General features: G+C 37.5%; 1 protein-coding gene across 3 annotated transcripts in view; it reads right to left on the bottom strand.

The window, feature by feature from the left end:
- FRY (FRY microtubule binding protein) overlaps positions 1 to 22060 on the bottom strand; it is a 274917-nt gene that overhangs the window by 138711 nt on the left and 114146 nt on the right. For all 3 annotated transcript variants that reach the window (XM_037986846.2, XM_007960079.3, XM_073013220.1), the window contains exons 12-17: positions 16194 to 16297; positions 15623 to 15731; positions 13739 to 13825; positions 7919 to 8090; positions 6203 to 6335; positions 1669 to 1776 (exon numbers count right to left, since the gene is read on the bottom strand). In XM_037986846.2, coding sequence (XP_037842774.1) covers positions 1669 to 1776; positions 6203 to 6335; positions 7919 to 8090; positions 13739 to 13825; positions 15623 to 15731; positions 16194 to 16297 — 713 coding nt within the window. The remainder of the gene's footprint in view (positions 1 to 1668; positions 1777 to 6202; positions 6336 to 7918; positions 8091 to 13738; positions 13826 to 15622; positions 15732 to 16193; positions 16298 to 22060) is intronic.

The raw sequence follows: 22060 nt of genomic DNA, 5'->3' as shown, positions 1-22060 counted from the left end.
AGCCCTTTTTGATCCAGGCTTATTTTTTCCTGCTTCCCTCTGCTTTCCTGCTTCCAGGGAATGTGCTCTTTGCTCATATTCTGGTTGCTAGGTCTCAAAAGGTACACCCTAAGCGTGGACTGGAAAGAAGAAGGATCCACGGCTGGAAGGCTGCTGATAACAGCGGAAAGAGGCTACAGTGGTGGGTGACATTGGCAGCCGGAAGGTGGAAGGCCGTGGTCAGAGAGCACAATGGCTTGAAATCATGGTTTTGAAGGTAACAGATCTTCAGGAAGCCTTCACATCCAGCACTGTTCTTGTGCTAGTGGTGTCAGGAAGGAGGAAGGGAGTGGCTGTGTCCAAATGCAAATTAAAGACTGGGAAAGGGCAGTAGGGTCTAAAAGTTATTACTAGACAGCAAGAGGTAATCAACAGAGGGGCCAAGCTGGCTGCCCACGTAAGAGAGGACCATGACCACAATAACGAGGAGACGTGGGGCTCCATGGGGACACTCAGAGCCTCAGGAGGCCACCAGATTATGTGCAGCCAGGTGGGGTGGGAGCTTGGGTTATTTATTAGAACATTGATGGGAAAGGTGCTCTCAGAAGGTCAGAGAATGTGAGTAAACTAGGCTATGCATAATGCATCATTCATTCAATTAGCATGAATATTTGTTATACTTCTCCAGGCTTTTCATTTATTCTACCATAATCAGATTATAGAGCCTAAATTGACATTTTTTGTCATCTTGTTCCCCAGCTTAAAACTTCATCAGTCCAAATGCCTCAACGAGTACTTAAGATTAGCTGAAAATCTACCTCTTCAGTCTTATTTCCGTTTCCTTTCATCATTGGGTTTGTAAACTATTTTCTCTTTTCTCCCCCCAAACCAATGATGACTTTTGTTCTTCCTCATTCCATGCATCCCACGTGTCTAATAATTTTGCTTTCCAAATTGCACTTACGTTTTGTCACTTTTGATTTTTAAATTAAATACATGCATAACTGTCAACTGGAGCTCCAGATCAATGTGAGATAACTAAGCTTACTAAACTATAATAAGATCATTTCACTCAAAGAAAATAAATTTTAGGTTCTCACTGGATTGTGCATTGGGAGGGTGATAAATATGATTTTGGGCAGTTTTCTGAAGCACTATACTGAAACTAGTTTAGGATATCGACCACCTGCATTCTTGTCTCCCTGGGGGTCTGTGGGCCTCAGATTGGGTATCAGACTCCGAATGAACTCTTTTTTGGCCATACCCATTTCATGTCCTGGTTCTACCTCTCTGCCTTTGCTCATGTCTCTGCCTTTACCTTTTTGAACTCTACCTTCCCTTCAAGGGAAGTTCAAGTGCCACCTTCTCTCAAGAGTTATTTGTTGCCTTCCCCAGTCCACAGTAATCTCTTACCCATGAATCATGTATCATACATTTTTTGTGCCATTAGTTTGCACAACACAGGTTTGGGTTGTTAACGACCTTACGTGCTTATGTATTTGCTTCTAAGTTGGATTTTAAACCCCTTGAACATGGGAAAAATAATTTTTAAAAATGTGTTTTTTCCTCCCCATACACAGTACCTCATTTGGTAAATATTTGTCCATTGTAAACTACCATTCTATTTTTTTTTCAGGAGTCATGACAAAGGATTGAAATTAATTTTGGTCAAACGATGTTCTCACCTACCTAGCCAGCAAGTCAATAAGCTCAAGTTTTGACATCCCATCAGGAAGCAGTCGAGGAATAGCAGCAACACAGGTCCTGAAAAGATCTATTTTTGGCTTTCTCTCACCCCTAGAATTAGAAGACAAAATTTTAAAATAGGTCAAAAAGTTGTGAAAATAAAAACAAAATGAATTAAGTACATGAACAAAGACTAGAATCCATGCCTTCTGAGTCACAGCCTGGTGTTAGCTCCATGTTATTCTCAAATGTTTATGCCCTTTGTAGCCTGACCAATTCCAACAAAACGTTAAGTAATTAAATGTAAGACAGAAGTATATGTCTGAAAAGAAAAACGCTGATATCAATAGTATTTTACCTTGAGTTTACCCTTTGGTTAGGTCTAGTCCAGTTGCATTTAAAACACCAGAATCACAGAAATGGCTATCCACAGGAAGAAATGTATTTCATTCATTCCTACATTCAGCATTTAAAAATGGAATATATATGTGTGTGTGTGTATATGTGTGTGTGTGTGTGTGTGTGTATATATATATATGGAATGGTGCCTTTTGTAACTGTGATATCTAGCAGCTTCTCTCCCTGATGAGTTATGCTTCTCCCCTAGAGCCCTTTGTCCTGTTTTTAAAAAATTAAGTGCTTCCAAAATAAATCTTTCAAAATAAGTAAAATTCTGAAATGTATATAGTTGTGCACCCATTTCTGACTTTTAAAGTGATACTGATGGGCCTGACCTCTATGGAGATTTCCTTCTCTATTTTTAATTAATTTCTTGAGAATATGAATGTTTAATGATAATTAATGCCTTCTGTATTCTGTTGGAAAATGTGAAGGAGAAATATATATTTTGTGTTATTTCAATTTTTAGTTGTTTAAATAGGTAACTGTTTGATTTTTTCTTTTTTTTTTTTTGAGACGGAGTCTCGCTCTGTCTCCCTGGCTGGAGTGCAGTGGCGCAATCTCGGCTCACTGTAACCTGCGCCTCCTGGGTTCACGCCATTCTCCTGTCTCAGCCTCCTGAGTAGCTGGGACTACAGGCGCCCACCACCACGACCGGCTAATTTTTTTTTTTGTATTTTTAGTAGAGACGGGGTTTCACCGTGTTAGCCAGGATGGTCTCGATCTCCTGACCTCGTGATCCGCCCATCTCAGCCTCCCAAAGTACTGGGATTACAGGCGTGAGCCACCGTGCCCGGCTAACTGATTTTTAACCACTTATTTTATCAATAACCTTTACGGAATAATTCAACTACCCACCAAAATCTTTCAAATGACCCAAGTGACAATATGTAATAGCATATCTAAAGTCTGATGACTTAGTCTTCTGAGCATAAATATAGAATCAGTACCAAATTAATGTGATCCTAGGACACAAGCACAATAATGAAAATGCAAAGTAGCATAAAAGTAATTCCTTTTTGGAACAGTAACTGTAGTCAGAATAGAAATGCAGCTAGCAGAATCAATCCTCTCTGTAATCTAAAGATCATAATCACACAGCAATTTTGCTCTGTAACACTACCTTTTAATGTGCTTTTACAAGTTTGTTAAGAATGAGTACAAAATTGTTTATATGAAAAATAAAACACAATATATTGTCTTCCAAAATAATCTGCTTTTGTGGGCAGTCATAAGGTTATTTTCTTAATAACCTTATGACTTTTGTCATCCATAAAGCATTTGCATGAGCTGTTGAGGACCCTGGAGAAGAGGAAGCAGTTGCACAGGGCTTTCCTATCAACCAAGGAAAGAAACGTTTTCAGATGATATTCTCAATAGCTGTACAGTGTTAGAGCCTAGAGATCTCTTCTAATTGTTCATTTGTAACACAGTGAGTAGTTTAAACAGTTTTACTAGTTTGCTCACCAGATGTCTTTAGCAGCTGGGATTATTTTTATATCTGTCGGAAAATGGATGACCTTGCCTGGCCTGAAGTGTAAGGGCGAACTCTGCCAGACTTCCAAGATGATAAAACAAGCCTAGATTAGAAACTAATTGCTGCATGATCTCCTCTTACTACTGCAGTCTTTGCTGTCTGGCCTTTTATGGGAAGCTTATAAATCCCCAAAATAACATAATTAAGAAAATTTATTAACAGATATTAAAATTATTATTTCTTTACTTGTTATTTTCTTTCTTTCTTTTTTCATACTAGCATGAAGCACAAAAGGGATAAGAAACAAAGACTGAGCAACACAGAATGTTCAGTGTTCAAGTTCTTACCCTACGTAGGGTCTGGGAAAGTGGTGGACCAGCTTCAAATATCAACTCCAGCGACTGTTCCATTAGTGTTGTGTGGGCCTCCACCTTCTCCTAAATGCTTATGTGATTTCCTAACATTTCTCTTCTTCCTTTTTTTTTTTTTTTTTTGTTTAGAAATGAAGCAATGTGTTATTTTCCACTCAGGAATCTGCCTTGAATTCTAGCACGAAAAATATTTCTAGCCCTATCTGGGGGTCTTAAGATGTTTGAATAGGAAAAAGTAAAGAAAAATCTTAGAAAAAGTTTGAAACGGCCAGGCGCAGTGGCTCAAGCCTGTAATCCCAGCACTTTGGGAGGCCGAGACGGGCGGATCACGAGGTAAGGAGATCGAGACCATCCTGGCGAACACGGTGAAACCCTGTCTCTACTAAAAAAATTCAAAAAAACTAGCCGGGCGAGGTGACGGGCACCTGTAGTCCCAGCTACTCAGGAGACTGAGGCAGCAGAATGGCGTGAACCCGGGAGGCGGAGCTTGCAGTGAGCTGAGATCCGGCCACTGCACTCCAGCCCGGGCGACAGAGCGAGACTCTGTCTCAAAAAAAAAAAAAAAAAAAAAAGAAAAAAAGAAAAAGAAAAAGTTTGAAACATTGATTAAAACATAAATAAAATGTTTACATTTAAACATGTACCTTTCTATGATTTTGAATATATTGTTTTTGTCCTGAACCTATCTCATGATGCCTATTGATTATGGTTTTCCTTTAAAGCTCTTTTTTTTTTTTTTGAGGAAACAACTCTATGCATTTCTTTTTGTTTGTTTGTTTTTGAAACAGTTTCATTGTCACCCAGGCTGGAATGCAGTGGCCCAATCTTGGCTCACTGCAATCTCCGCCTCCCAGGTTCAAGCAATTCTCCTGCCTCAGCCTCCTGAGTAGCTGGGATTACAGGTGTGCGCCACTACACCTGGCTAATTTTTGTATTATTAGTAAAGATGGGGTTTCGCCATGTTGGCCAGGCTGGTCTTGAACTCTTGACCTCAAGTGGTCTGCCTGCCTTGGCCTACCAAAGTGCTGGGATTACAGGTGTGAGCCACCGTGCCTGGCCTAATGCATTTCTTATATCTTCTACATTATAAATTGAAAATGGCTATAATATATGCAAGAAGTATGGAAAAATGAGGTCGAAAGTTTATTGATAATCTGGCAATTTGTGAGGTAAGAACTAGAACTGTGGATAATATTTTTAATGTTACTAATCTTGGTCAATATAAATTCCGCTATTATTTTGGTTGAAAAGTCTAAAGCAACATCATCTCATGCTATTTAAATCGAGTAACTGGCGAGCTGCAGGATAATGTGCATTGTATAATCCCACTTCCATGGAAAAAAAGAGGTATGTATACACATACATTGATATTGACAGAAGGAAAGGAATGGAAGGAATCACATTGAGCCAAGAAATGGCTGCAGATTTCATGTGGGGCTCTAAGGAGGCTTTTATTTTAACTTTAGATTCTACTAAATACATATTTAAAATAATTCTGCATTTTTGCCTTTGCTTTAATCATGAGTACATGTTACTATCACAATAAAAATGCACACCACAATATGAACCTCTCTATATAGGTAACAATCTTCAGATTAGTTCTTATATTTGCAGTTGAATATGATGGATGACAGAATAAATTTACCTAATTACATTTTTGGAAATGATGCCACAGCTATCAAATGCAATTTAATTCATAGCCCAACAACAAAGTCCAAACTTTCTTAAAATATAGAATTATAACCTAATCCTAGTTCCTGCCATAGTTAAACAAAAACAGCAAATGCAAGTTCTAATTGTAAATCTAGATCTTCAGATTTTGGATAAGAATACTTGATTTGAATACATTCGAAGCTATGAATGCTTTCTTAAAATGCTTTCTGTGATGCAGTCTGTGATACAGTTGCCACAGAAACTATGAAGTAGGAACTGTCATGAGATGTATATAGATGGAATGTCTGTAAATTTGGGATGTCACTATGTCACATAAGTTGCAATGGTGCCTGGGAACAAAATGCCATTTCTGAAAAACATGAACCAGTGGGTCATGGGCCTCATTTTCTAACTTACTGACCTAGCGATATTTGAGATATAAATAAAATAGATCAATCACAGATATGACCTTATTTTTATAGTTAATCAGATACTGTGAAAGTTTTTTTTAAAACTATCTTTACTACTTTTTAGAACTCTAAGAAGATGAAAACAAAATACAGAATAAATGAGAATACTCTCGACTTGTGTCTTCTGGTTAATCTTTCATTGATAACTTAGTCTTTACTGTACTCACGTGATCATGTCTTCTGGTTCTTTGTTTAACATCTGTACGTTAGTCAGCATCATACACCTTCCTACTTCTTTATCAAGGTGCCTCAAAATGTTGTCTACAGCTTTTCGTACTTGAGAGTAATATAAGGACATGCCTGAAAAACATGTATTATAGTTATACCTTCAACTGAATCTGTCAAAGGATATCCTGATTTATTCATCCTCTATAACATTTTTTACTGAAGACCTTAGGAGTCAATGACTTCCTTGAGCAAAAGGGCTGTCTGATTCAATCTCATCTGCACAGCTTTTAGCATAGTGCCTTGCACTTAGTAGGTGTTCACCAGATAATCATTTAAATTCAATTTATAGGAATTCTAATACTCAATTGGAAGTATTTTCCAGAAGAGTTAAAATAATAAGAAAATACAAAATTCAAATTAAAGTAATTTGAATTTTAAAGTTTCTAGTTAGCATAAGAAAATTCACCATCATTAGCAATTATGTGAATAAAGAATAATTCTCATTTGGGGTTAGGACTTTAATAACTCCATATGACCCTCTGAAATATATATGTTAATTTTTAAAATAACTTCACATTATAAATTCAAAAATGAAGAAAAACATATTTTAGCTATATTATTTTTATTGTTCTCATTAACTACACTGTCGATGTCCCACACTGGAAGATGAATGTGTATACAAATTACACAAATGAAAAGTAAATACCTTTGTATTTGAAATTTGTACCTTAGTGAAATAATTATTCATGATTACTTCTCATGCATTACATCTTTTTTTTTTTTTTTTTTTTTTTTGAGATGGAGTTTCACTCTTGTTGTCCAGGCTGGAGTGGAATGGTGTGATCTTGGCTCATCGCAACCTCCGCCTCCCGGGTTCAAGCAATTCTCCTGCCTCAGCCTCCCAAGTTGCTGGGATTACAGGCATGCACCACCACGCCCCGCTAATTTTGTATTTTTAGTAGAGACAGGGTTTCTCCATGTTGGTCAGATTGGTCTTGAACTCCCAACCTCAGGTGGAGTTTCAGCCTCCCAAAGTGCTGGGATTACAGGCTTGAGCCACCATGCCCAGCCTATTACACCTTTTAAAAGTCATTTAAACATTGCATAACTAAAGAGAAATATTTCAAAGCAAAAAGTTTCCTTGTGTTTCCCTCAGGTCTGTAGAATCCAGTAACTATCTTAATAAAGTTTGTAGTAGGTGTCTACATTTAGGTACTTGGTAACAGATGAAGAAATGCAAAAAAATCACCTCTTTAGATAAGATAGTTAAGTCAGAAAATCATCTCATGTAGTCTAAATCCACAATATAACTTGATGTGTGTTGTGAGATTTGGCATGTTTAAAACACATGTTAAACTAATTTAACTAAAGAAAAAAGGAGATGAATGAACGAATTGATAAACAGGATTATCCAGTAAAACACACAGATGTCTTGGAAGCTTACTGAAAAATGTAGTTATCAATATTAGAGGCTTAAAAACACCGTAGATAAAAGTCTAACATTTAAATGGCAAAATATTTACCAGGAAGTTCTGAAAAGTTTAAAGAGCAGTAAAACAAAACACAGCATGAATCAATCAAAACAATTAATGTTGGAATGTCTTATCACCTACTTCTATAAAGATTTTTCAAAACTGCATCTCACTAAAGTTAAATATCTACTGGTCATTTTAAGGGATTAATAAGGCTTAGTTCTAATGCACTCTGAAACTCACCTATCATTTTGGCTTCCTCTTCAGTTAGCGTTTTACTCAAATATGTTTTCTTTACTCTCAATGTGTTTCCTGAAGGAAGAACGGCTCCTGTAACTGGCATGGGAGGTTCCCCGTCTTTCTGCTGCAAGCTATCAGCTATGACCAAGAATGCCCGTAAACCAATGTTCATTCTCTGTAAGAGACATTAATTTCATGACAAAAGGAAAGGCCCAATTACTGTAGTGGAATACATCCATAAGTCTTTCAGAGAGTTAAGATTGAATTGCATGTACATTAGTATAAGAAAATAATTTAAAAGGCATGAGAGTGTAGGGCAATCTTACGAAAATAAAATTAAGTTTCTGTCACTGTTTTTTGTTGCTGCATCATAAGAAAACAACAGGGGGGATTTCACCAAATGTGGAGGGCATGTTTGAGATGGTCATGTACTATATTCTGTTGAGGGGAATGCTGGGTGTATCTCTAAAAGATATGCCTCATCCTCTGGAGCAGGTGTAACTAAGGAAAACTGAGGTAAATAAGGGCTTATGTGTCTCCTGGTAGAAGGGAGGCACCACATGTGTTAGCCCACAAAGACTGAACGGAAATACCCAGAGATCCAAATGGGAACCATAAAATGAACATTGCCTGCTCTCAACTGCAGGTCCTGACTTCTGATTTACAAAACCAGCAAGTTTGAGAATAAATTTTAAAAATTCAATGCCACAGAACCTGTTACTGATGAAAACACATGGGAGTGTGAGAAGAAATGTGATTGTGGGCCAGACTGATCTTCCTTAGGCTCAGGTATGGCACAACTGTGGACCTGAAATACAGCTTAGTAAGACAGGTGCTCCCCGCTAGTGCTCATTTTCAAAGGTCAGAAGGTACCTAAACATCTGTACTCCATTAAACAGCCATGTGTGAAACCTTTACACCAATATTTTTAAACCTCATGAAGTAGTAAGTTCCCCAAGTATACTACTACCTACGGAAGAAAATAATGATGATTACTAGGACTGATGAAAAGAATTAGTTACAATTTATTGAGTCCCTAAAATATATCCAGAACTGCTCATTTAACTTTCATCCTTAACACAGCCATATAAGGAAGGTATTCCTATTTCTCAGGGTAAGGTATTCTCATTTTTTCAGGCGAGGAAACTAAGGTATAGTGGGAAGCTTTGCATCTAAATCTGGTTTGCCTGAATCACCTATTTAGTAGAACACGATTACATTTTATAACATAAAGTAACATAGTCTTCTATTCATTTTAAAATAATTTATTCAAGCTTTAAGGAGCTGTCATAATTCAACCAGGACTTGGTAAACATTTCTCTGGCCCATTTATAAGCAATTCAATGTGTACTTTATGATTTTTTGGCCTTAAATGATATGCTTTCTCCATTTTCTAGAATGAAAGAGTATTACTTTAAAAAATCATCTGTGTATCAAAGCCTATTAGTTCCCTCTTTTGACAGTTCTTTTATGAGATGTTTCTAGGCTTGTGTGTGTCTCTCAAGACACAGTAATGTTGTGGATAAGAAAATAAAATGGTCAATTCAGCAGATGCAGTACTAATATAATAACTGTGGGATGACACATGTGGTCAAGCCTCAATTATCTGCCAGTGGATTATCCAATGTAGCAATCATCCTTGTCAGTTCTCCTTTTCCCTGGACAACACTAAGGGCAGAAATAAGATGGGATAGTTTGGGACACACATTTTGAAGTTAACTTCAAAAATAATTTCTTTTTTCTTAAATTTCATATAGTTCTGCATCGCACCTCTCCCTTTTATTTGTCTGGCCTTGGAAAATTACTTAACTTTTCCAAGTCCAGGTATCAGCTTCCTTTCTGTAAAATGAGGATAGTAATACCTATCAATCATATAGGGCTATTGTGAGAATTAAAGAAAATTCGTGAAAAGCTGCTGCTGGCAAATATCTGTTGTAAGCCAGAATCCCCACTCTATTTTTTTTTTTAAATCAAGTTTATTGAGATATAAATTACATGTACTAAAAGTCACTCCTTTTAGTTGTACAGTTCCTTGAGTTTAGAGAAACATACATAGTCAGGTAACCACCAACAGAATCAAGATCCAAAATATTTCCACCATGTCCAGAAAGTCCCTTGTGCCTTTTTGCAGTTAGTCTTAGCTCCTAACCCAAGCACATGACAAACTTTGTCTGATTTCCACCAATAGTTTTACCTTTTTCATTTACCTTGATGTAAACGGAACCAAACAGTACATAGCCTTTACATCTTGCTTTTTTCACTGGGCACGGTGCTTTTGAGATGTTATTCCAAGTATCAGCAGTTTGTTCATTGTTATTGCTAAACAGTATCCACTGTATTGATGATTCACAATTTGTTCAGCCATTCACTGGAGTTTGGACATGAGTCACTTTTTTATTTTCAGTGGTTATGAATGAGGCTGCTATAAATGTTTGCACAAACCTTTGTGAACATGTGTTTGGTTTTCTCTATGAAAAATACCTTGGGATGGAATTGCTGAGTCATATGGTTAAGTATACATTTAATCTTGAAATTGTCATACTTTTCTAAAGTGGTTGTACCTTTTTGTAATCTCACTAGAATAGTATGAGGTTCTAGTTGCTCTTTTTCTTCCCCAGTACGTCTCGTTTTGGTTTTAAATTGAATTTCCTTAATGACTAATGATGTTGAATGTCTCTTCATGAGATTATTAGCCATTTGTATCTCTTCTTTGGTGAAGATGCTGTTCCTTTTGCCCGTTTAAAAAACTGAGTTATTTTCTTATTATTGAAATGTGGGAATTCTCTATATAATTAGACAGAAGTCATTCATCAGATGAGTTTCGTAAATATTTTCTCACAGTCTGTGGCTCTCCACTTTGTTAACTGTTTTTTGAAGTACAGACATTTTTAATTTTGATGATGTTCAATTTATCAACTTTTTTCTCGTATAGTTTATGATTTTTATGTCCAGAAATGTTTGCCCACCTGAAGGTCATGAAAATTTTCTTCTGGGAGATGTATAGTATCAGATTTTACATTTAGGTTTATGATCCATTTTGAGTTAATTTTTGTTTACAGTGCAAATTATAGGCTGAGGTTCAATATTTTGCAGGTGGATATCCAATTGTTTACCATCATTTATTGGAAAGATTATCTTCTATCCACTGAATTAACTTAGAATCATTGTTGAAAATCAATTGACCCTATATGTGTTGGTCTATTTCTAGATTCTCTATTCTGTTCAACTGGTTTTTATATTCATCCTTCTGCCAATACTACACTACCTTGATCACTATAAAACTTTACAGTAAGTCCTGAAATCAGGCCATGCTAGTCTTCTGATTTTATTCTTCTTTTACTAAATTATGTTGGTTATTCTAGTTCTTTTGATTTTCCATATAAATTTTAGTATCAGCTTATTGATTTCTACAGAAAAGGTACAGAGATTTTAATTGGGTTTATTATTATTGAGATTTCAGTTTAATCTACATAGATCAATTTGGGGACAACTGACCTCTTCTTGTTAACACTGAGTGATTCAATCTACAGTTATTTCTCTTCATTGTTTGGGTCTTCTTTGATTTCTCTCAGTATTTTGTAATTTTCAGTATTAAAATATCGCACATATTTTGCCAGCTTTAGTGCTAAGTATTTTGTTTTTCATTGTTACTGTAAATTGTTCAATTTCTAATTCTTCACAACTAGAATATATTGATTTTATTTCTCTTGTATCCTACAAACTTCCTAAAATCATTTATTAGTCCTAGTAGGTTTTCCTTAGGTTCTTTGTACATAAATAATCATGTTCTCTGTGATAAAGATTTATTTTTTCCTTTCCAATCTATATGTTTTTATTTCTTCTTCTTGCCGCTAGCGCTGCGTAAGACCTCCGGCTTCACGCTATTGTAGGTCAAGGAAAAACACAGAAATTGATGACCAAGAAACTCTTCTCACAGACCAGCAAGTCTTCATGACGATGAGGATGGATAGAGGTCATTTAAGTGTGCACCAAAACAAGGCAATTACCTAGAAATTACTGAAGAGCTGAGGGGTGGCACAGCATAAACTTTACAGTAAGATAATCCTTTAGATCTCCAGGCCTTGTTCCACAAGCTACTTCAAAAATATTATTTAAGATCCAATCTGAACTGGTTTCCTGAGAGCCAACGCCCTACAACATGTTTCATCGAGTGTACGACATCTGCTTTGCAGACTGTGCTGTCCTCCTGTCTGCTTTTGAGTGGGGTTATGGATATGCCTTGGGGCTTATAATTACCAACTACTGATAAATGCATTATTCCATAAATCTACAAGATCACGAGAAATGGAAGAAGATAACCAAATATTTACTCCCACTGGTATTTTTTCTTAAATCACAGTTCCAACGGCTCTACACAGAGAGGTTAACTAATTAAGCACTGACTGAATGAGGAGTTTGAGAAAAGAACCAATAATACATTTTATAGACAGTGATAATGATGGTAGCAGTTTTTAACGTGTCCTTTTTAGACAAGTAATCCAGTAATTCTGAGAACTGATTGCTAAAGACAGTAGAGCCATGACTGCTAAGAAATGAAGAATGTCTTGAGAACCTTCCCAGCAAGAGAAGGCTCTTCACTGTATAGCTCTGGGCCTCCCTCCAGCCAAAAGGCTCTGGTTTGGCACTGGCCCTACCCCTTCCCATTGGCCCAGAGACCCTGGCTGCAGTCATTCCAGAAGCCTGTGAGGTCACTGGACACCAGACAGAAACTCCCATTTTTGGACTTTTGTGCTGTTCCCAGATATGTGGCAACCTTAGTATCAAGAAGAGAATATGGGGTATGGTGGGGAGCACGGGATGAACAGGGACCTGGGTCCCTCTGCTACCAACAAGCTGCCTGTCTCCAGCCTCTGGGCCCCCTTCCCCACTGACAGAATGAAGGAGGCAGATGATAATACAGAGATGATAGGAACTCTCTATGTATTTCATTTTTATGGTGTGCAGTTTCCTCTCTCCTTCTCTCCCTTTCTTCTTTCCCCCTTTTTTTCTTAAGAGTTCGTAATGTACTCTTCCTAATATCACAATTCCTCTGCGAGTTGAAGTAGAAAAGCATTTTGTCATTTTTACTGGTGAAAAAGCTGGAGTTCATAGAGGTAAATGGCACACAGTTAGGAAAAGCAGCAGAGCCTGTGACAAGTGGCAAGTGGCAAATCTGGCTCTGCTGACTTCTGGTCCAGTGTTCTTTCTACCACCTCACAGAAAAGGAGGCAGTGTGCCAGGCCTACTTTTGTTGGCTGACAGTGTTTCTAAAGTTTAAAATTATATGTGCTTTTCATGTGCACATCCTCCACTGCTCCATGATGTGTATGACACCCACTGTATACTCATCTCCACAATCTGCCTGCCCTGGAGTTGGGATGTGGTCACAGAAACAGATGTGCATACATTATTTATTTAATTTCGTTGTTTCACTGTTTTTATAATTACACATATTTGTTCTTCTCTGTTTCATCACTTCCCAATGCTAAATTTGTTAAACAGTTATAAGTAAAAGCACTGACTTTTCTCAAATAAAACAACCTGACTTTTAGTGATGAATTATCTTTTCGGGCACGAATTACTCTGTTATACAAGAACAGAATATGGTAGCACATCAACCTTTCATCTAACCATTTCATTCTAAGTCTATTCATCCAAAATTTTACTTCTGAAATTCCACCATCATCTGAATTTGGACATTCACAGAAACAAATAGAAGACTGTGAGAAGACGTCCCTCACCCCATTCTCCAAAGCCACAAAGCAACGGTATGGCTCCGTGAAGATATGCTCTGTTAGAAGTACACAAAAGGATCATTCATACCTCTGGGTTGAGACTGAATGCTTTTGCTGGTTTTCCCACACAAAGAAAATCGAAAATGATTTCTTTCATTGCAAAATCTAAACGTTCCTATAGTAAAAACAAGAACACAAAATGAAAGTGTTAAAATATAAACTCAACATAAAATGGCTATTTTCATCAATAAGCACCAAGCAAACAGGTGGTGGCTAAAAGTGGGGGTGCACTGCTCGGTTTTGTGGCCTGCAAGGAACCTGGAGGAAGACCATGCCCATCTGAGCCGAGGGTAGGGCTGCTTCTGTTTTGTGTGGTGTGCAAGGAGGCCTTCATTATACAAAATATGTAATTGGCCCCTAAACCACACTATGACTAATGACAAAAGACCTCCCCCCCGACAAATCAGATAACCAAACGTTTGGGGTATCTGGGCTTATAAAGACTGTGAACTCTTCCTACTTGTACTGTACCTCTTTGAAAATGCATTTTTAAAGCGATCACTGCAAAATGATCATTTACTTTTACTCTCTAACATTACAAATCCTTTGGCTCATATTATAACAAACAATTCTGCATGTGAGACATGTAATCAACACATAAGATATATTAAGGTTACTTAATATATTGGGGTATGTGTGTATATATATAGTATAACAGGTATAATATACTAGGTATACATATAGTTAATATGCATAATTAATATATTCAAAAATATATCAGGAATATATATATCAGGTATATGTAATTAATATAGATATAATTTATACATTTAAAAATACATCAGGTATCTGTGTGTATATATATGTGTGTATACATACATATTTATTTTTATATATATATATATAAAAAAATAAAACAGGTTCATTTTATTCAACAATTCCGGAATAAACAAAGCACATTCTCAGTCACGTGATAATCACGTGCAGAAAAATTACATTAATTCCTTCACCTGTAGAGCAAGTAATGTCCTTTCCCTAAGTACAAATATTACAGAGCTACTTCACTGCACCAAACACAAAGACAGACATTACTGTCAAATCATCTGTGAAGCAGGAATTGAATCTTACACTTTATGTCAACATCAATTGTACTTCAACAGTACTTTCATGCCTATTTTTCCTTTTAAGCACACGATATTCTGAGGCAAGCATTTTCATTCCCATTTTACAGATAAAGAAACAGAAAGAAGATGTTCTCTGACTTGTTTAAGCTTATAGAGCTGGCTCATGGCAGAGGCTGGACTGGAATAATAGTCTTTTCCTGTTCCTATGCACAAGGAGGTCAAAGTTGGGGTAAACCCATTTACTCACAAAGTGTTTTGAAAAGTAAAACTCCTGGGTTCAAATAGTAAATTACATATTAAAAACTATGTTTAATATTACTGAAACTGTTTTTAAGTCATTAATATACATAGAGCACTTAGAACAGTTCTTGGCAAAAGAGTGCTTGATAAATGCTAATATTCCTATTAAAATCTTTTTCATAGGTTGAAATAACATTATTATTTATTCCTCACATTTTGCTAAATTGTTCTCTTTTGGTTTTCTCTGAACATCAGACCCTTTGCTTCCTCTTTACTTGCAGAATCCAGAGCAGAGAAGCAGGAAAAAAACAGAGGTGAAGAGTCAAGATAATCTTACTAATTCATAGACTTTGTGACTCAGATGAGCCACTTAAACTCTGTCTCTGTTTCTTCATTTATCAGATGCTGAAAACAATTGATGTACTCAACTCAAAACTTGTTTTGAAGCAAAAGAATAGGCTGTGTGTGAAAACACTTTAAACCTTTCTCAGAAGTCTAAACACGTAAGATATGAATTTAGACTTTCCATCTTTTAGTACTTCATAAGAAGGAGGCTGGCTGCTTAAAAACCATTGGAAGATTCCCACCACCAGAATCTTCTCCATTACCTGGGCAATGAACTGGATGATTTTCACAAAGATGTTCAGAGGCATGTCCCTTGGCACCACACCACGGGACCCTTTGGGGAAAAGTGTGGTGATGATGGTTATAAGTCGGCTGAAAGATAAGGGGGAAAAGAGAAAACAAGCAAGATTGGCTGAGCTCCAGTTCTGTAAGGGAAAATGGCAGATGTTTCATCTTATCTAAGTATCAGAGAGAATTCAGAAAAAGAAAACAAACCACCTCACCCCTTTCCATTAGCATAATTACTCTATGAAAAGGTTTTCTGGAAAACTAAGAGCAGATGGAAAATGATAGCTTTTTTTTTTTTTTTTTGTTAAAGTGGCAAATGCAACTCTGGAAGTGGAACCTGTTGATCCTGGTAGAGTTTGGAGCTTTTGTAATGGGTGTTGAGCCAATGACTATGGAAAGCCTGAAAATGTTCCTTAGGACGTAGATATTTTAGAAACTGTCAGCTTTGAATAGCTTCTAGTTGAGTTAGCATAGGTAGTAATAAAAGAAGCACCCTCTGCAGTGGCTGAGCGATGTGGTTACCATTGACACAAGCCAAATCCTTACCTCTGAGTAGCTGTGTTGCTTTCACATTTAATTCGAATCATGTAAACCCAAAGTAATCGGTAGAGAGATTCCAGTGCAACTCGAGCCATCTTGGGGTCTTTGTTCTATAACAGAAACCAAGATGTAAGACTGCAGGTGTAAATAGTGAGGTCTGAGGTTCCAGAGATGGCTCTTCTCTGAAGGCCTGGAAAAGGCAAGCTCCAGGTGGATGGCTGGGTACTCACAAGGCACATTGCATCATCTGGGACTTACAGGATATTGGCTCTCAGTGCTCATAGGATAAATCATCCATGAGGAGGCATATAAATGGTGGGACAGAGTAATTCTGGGGGAAGCCACGTCACTTTCTCATTTGCCAAGGTGAGTACTCAAGAGATTATCTTCTCCCTCCGCTAGGGAACCCAACTTCTTTAGCACCAATAGGAGAATCAGTCTGTTCTTTTTACTGTTGATTATGTTCTTTTAAACCCTTATTGTTTTGATTCTCCAATGCCTCCGCCCCATCCCCATCCCATCTGATTACCCTCCGATATTTATTGAGACTAATGTGTACTAGGTACTGTGCTAGAACCTGAGATGTAGAGACAAAAGATAATCCTTTCCCTTAAGATGTTCACAGTCTTTGGGGGATGGGAATCAACTCTACAACAGTACAAAAACCTGGTAGGAACAGAAGCTAGAGGATAGGAAGAAGGGCAACATATGGCAAACTCAAGGAATGGGGTCAGGAAAGGATTCCAGGAGCATATAAAAACTCAGATGACTCATGCCTGTAATCCCAGCACTTTGGGAGGCCGAGGCAGGTGGATCACGAGGTCAGGAGTTCGAGACTAGCCTGGCCAAGATGGTGAAACCTGGTCTCTATTAAAAATATAAAAATTAGCTGGGTGTGGTGGCGGGTGCCTGTAATCCCAGCTACTTGGGAGGTTGAGGCAGAGAACTGCTTAAACCCAGGAAGCAGAGGTTGCAGTGAGCCGAGATCGCGCCATTGCACTCCAGCCTGGGCGACAGAGTGAGACTCTGTCTCAAAACAACAACAACAACAACAACAACAACAACAACAACAACAACAAACTCAGATGAACCTTAAATCCATTTTTGTCATACTCATTCATAATGCACACACATTTGAGTTACTACACTGAGCCTGCCACGGTTTGTGGCCCTAGATACTTTGAAAGGTGTAAAAAAAAAAAAAAAAAATGTTGGGAGGGGGAGGTTTGTAGGCAGAGGCAAGAGCACATGGAACCTGAGAGAAATGGAGGAGCAATGGGCTCCTGTTTTGGAGCCTGGGAATCCTTTGTATGCTGGTGAAGGGCCACTGCAAGGTCAGGTGAAGGAGCAGTAGCTGGTGAGGCTTGAGAGGAAAGCAGGGGCCACATGAGGCATCTTTCATGAGGAGAACAAGCTCATGATGGTGACAGGCAGCCAATGAGATCAGAGAGACCACAGAGGAAGTCCAACGTCTGCAGCATGGGGAATGGAGCAGAGGCAGGGAGATCAGTTGTGGGCACCCAGGCATTAAAAAATCGGTTAGAGAGGAGAGTGTGGGTTTCATCATCTCGTGGACACTTCATTCCTCCATTCCTTCCTTCTGACTCTCACTCCATTCTTTCAAACAATTTTATAGATTTTATCCACAAAATTTCTCTTGAATTGGACCTCTTATCCATTCTCACTTCCTTTGCTATAGCTCAGGCTCCCAGCACTGTCATCTGGACTGCTGCAGTACCCTCCTAACAGTCTCCCTAAGTCAATCCCTGCCCCGCTGTCTATCTTATACCAATTATAATCCTTTCTATATAGAAATCACAGAATCAGTGGTTTCCCTGGTGCCTGTGGGATCAAGTTAACATTTGTTGGCCTGGCATACCAGACTAGTCAATAGCTGGCTCTAACCTGTCTCTTCTGCCTCCCATCCTGTTACTCTCCCACAAGCTATGTAAACCCTAGCTAGGCTATGTTCATTCTATTTCCATGATAGAAATGCCCTTCCACCCCCATTCCTGAATCTTTCTTTTTTCCCAAGTGAACCCTGTTCATTCTCTATAGTGGGCTTGGATGTCCTCTCCTTTGTGAAGCCTTTTCTGTTCCTCCCTGATGTCTTAAATCCCAGCCCATTAAAACTAATTATTTCCTCCTGAGTGTCCCCTGACTCTCATACATACCTCTAGCATAGCCCTTCAACTCCTTACCTATGTGGGGGGGGGATCTTGTTTAAACATCAGCTCCCACATAAATGATAGATTCTCTGAAAAAAGGGGGCATTATTTACCCCTAAGATCTATTAAAATTTCTGCTTTTCTGCATGGGGTCAATGAATGTTTGCTAACCAGTCTTTCAGTATCTTAAGTTTCTGATAGGTCTTTTGCCTTTATGTTACTTGTCTATCTCCATTTATTTAGTCATATGATTCTCTTTTCTTAGTGTAGATAATTTAGGTACTGATTTTTATAGAATTCATAATTGTTTAGAAATGATCTGGGATAAAGTTTATCTTTAAACTGTTACTGAATAAAGATGATCCACATAAATAAATTCTATAGGAAAGGCTATAGTGAGAAATTTTTAGATTTAGGAAAGATAGACTTCATAGTCTTTGTAGTCTAACAACTTTTTAGGGTGGTCATTATTCTAAAAGTCTAAATTTCCATATACATTTAGGTCTGTTCTACATTTCTTTTTGTTCTACTAGTCTTGTGTATTCAAGTATTAATACCACATCATTTTAATTATTCAGGTTTTATAATGTGTTAATATCTAGTATGGCCTACTTTATATAGTCCATTGCTTTTTTTTTTTTAATTTTTAGCGGTTTTCAAGATTTTCTTGCATGTTTATTCTTCTAGATGAACTTTATAGCTACTTGTTTAGCTTGATGGAGGAAAAAGACCCTGGCTTTTTAGAAGCACACATTTATGTAGAAGGTTTTTTTTTTGCCTGTTAAAATAACAGGTAAAATTTGTCAAATGTTTTAGTTACTTAAAGGGGACTTGAAACTAGTGAAGTTGCATTTAAAATATTCGATCATTTAAAAATTTCAAAACTTCTGACTACTTGTCTTCCAATTGGTCCAAATCAGCAGATGCCTATGGTGTACTTACATGGTGGTTAAAAGCAGACTCCACACACAGACTGCCTGGGTTTGAATCCATTCTAGCCTTATAATTTATTAGCTGTGTGACCTAGCAAAAGCATTTTAATCTCTCTGGGTCTGATTTTCCCTGTCTGGGAAATGCAGATGATAATCCTACCTCCATCACAGAAGTGTATGAGAGTTAAATGAGTTAATGCACATAGGGTACTTAACGCTGTATCTGCCTGTAGTATTATTATGTAGAAGACATCTGCAATCCAGCAGCAAACAAGGGAAATGTAGCCCCTGCCTTTAGGGAGCTTCTCTTCTAGTAGAAACATCTTTTCCTTTGCGAATTTCCTTTTTTAAAATATATGTAACAGTTTATATTTGCATAGCGTATCATTTGAAATTCTTTCATATACATTATCTCTCATTGTGAATCACAACGAGGAAAGCACGTATCATCTCAATCTCACTGTAGACCATAACCGAAATCTCTAGTTTAACTGATTGACATTAGTGTCTTCTGTTTCAACTTCAACTTCTTTAAAATATTTGTCCTGTCCCTCCTGTCTACCATTTTTCTTGCATCTTATTGTGACCAATAGTCTTTCACTCTTAAGAACATTTTTGAGATTATTTTTCCTTCCATAGGCACTGAAAAGCAAAGTGGCAAACATAGGTTTTAGTCTGTCTGTGGATTATGTACTGTTAATTGGTTTTTAGCATTTCAAGATGATATCAGATCATTGCAACCGCCTCCTAAATGGATTTTCTGGCCTCTCTTCCATTCTTGCACAAATGATATTCTTAAAAATACAAACATGTTTTTTTACCTTCCTGCATTTGAAGCCCTGCATTTAAAGACTTAAGTGGCTTCTAGTCACCTACTGGACAATGTCCAAATTTCATAATATGGCACATGAGGGGCCTTTTGTGACCTGGCTCCCTTGTACCACTTCCTGCCTCTGCCTTGTGGTAGGTGAACCTTGCACTGCTACATCCCTTTTGCAATTCCCTGCATGCCTGGAATGCCTTCCTACCCTTGTCTACTTGGAGAACTTAAATTCGATTAGGTGACACCTCCTCTGATTATATTCCCCTGCCCCTCTACTCCTGTCCCAATCCTCTGGAGAGGCTACCAAGTGCCCCTGCTCTCTGTTTTCTAGGAAACAGACATCCTTTACTTGAATGTTTCTTACCAGACAGTGAGCTCCAGGCATTCTGATTTGCTCATTTTTGTGTCCTCAGTGACTACCATACAGCAGGTTATATATTAAAAACAAAACCAGAAAGTATTCAAAAACAAAAACAATCTGAGTAGTAGCTGAACAACTTGATGCATAAGCTAGATTAATTTGTACAGGACCTACACGAAAGACAAACTTTGCCATGTAGGTGAAGCTAATTTTCATATTATAATGACAGTAATAAATACCTTGCACTTGTATGGAATTTTGGTATTTCAGAGGTGCTTTCACGTAACAAGGTATCAATTGAAGGATTTTATAAATGAGAGAAGGCCCAATAAATTGCTCAACGTAAATGACAGTAAACCAGCTTAATAAACGACAGCTGGGATAGGAATTGACTTATGCTCCAATAAGTATTGTTTTCTCAGAAATTGAAATGTATGTATTAAATGGTGCTTGCTATAGCAGGTATTTTATTTTAATCAATGCTGCACTTATATTAACTCATTTTAATTTTCACAACAATGTATGGTGTAGATTCTAGGCACAGAGAGGTCAAATAACTTGCCCAAGGTTACACAGCTAATAAATGACAGTGCTAGAATCTGCACCTAGGCAATCTGGCCTCAGTGGCTTTAAAGCTTTAAATTTTCCACTTCAACTTAATATTATGTGGAGGCTGCACACATATGCTATTGGTACCTACTCTACTTGAAGACAGCACTTCTTCTTCATCTGTCTTTGTATTTCCTTAGCAGCTAATAGAATAGGTGCTTGATGTATATTTTCAGGATGCAGACATTTCAGCATATGTCTCAAACTACTGATTTCTGTGTCAAAGATACTTGCTTCAAGATCAAAAAACCATTCTTCTCTTGGTATCTGCATCTCCCTTAATTAATTAACCAATAATTAATTAATGGTATGCATTTATTATGGCTCTGAGGTTCACCGATATAATTGTTTAAGAAACTAGCTTCAGAGTAGATCTTCCCTGGACCTGCTGTATCTCACCTCACTGCCAGTCACTGACTTCATGGGATGTGTCAGCCTATCTAATAACATGCCTACTTCCTTTAAATTTTGCTTTTAATTAATTTAGTTAAAACAATTCAGAGTTAATGGTAACAAAAGAGGACACGTGAATTCACTGATAACTTGGCTGGTGATGCAATCAGTGGTATAGACCAATGTTACTCAAGGCCCATCAGCTGATTATTTGCACCAAGTCACCTGTGCTGCTTATAAATATGCAGATTCCTGGGCTGCACCTTAGATATTCTGAACCAGAACCTCGGAAAGTGGGCTTCAAGAAAGTGCATTTATAACAGGCTTCTGTAGGGATTCTTATGTATGTTAAGGTAAAGACCTAGTGAGATAGATAATTTTAGTCATCTACTAATTTTGTTACACTTAAAATACCTGCTAGTTTTCTCTTCCATTTCAAAGAGAAAGCCATCTAAGTAAATCTATGTCTTTGTTATATTTCTTTGCATATCACAGCCAACACTTTCCATCTTTTTGACATTTCTGATACTTGAATCAATTTACTTTGATTATGATTCACCGGGTTTGATGACTGTATATTATCCAAA

This window comes from Chlorocebus sabaeus, chromosome 3 (genome assembly GCF_047675955.1).
Source record: "Chlorocebus sabaeus isolate Y175 chromosome 3, mChlSab1.0.hap1, whole genome shotgun sequence".
NCBI classification, from domain to species: domain Eukaryota; kingdom Metazoa; phylum Chordata; class Mammalia; order Primates; family Cercopithecidae; genus Chlorocebus; species Chlorocebus sabaeus.
The sequence above is the reverse complement of the archived record's forward strand: the minus strand, read 5'-3'. Positions and strand labels throughout refer to the sequence as shown.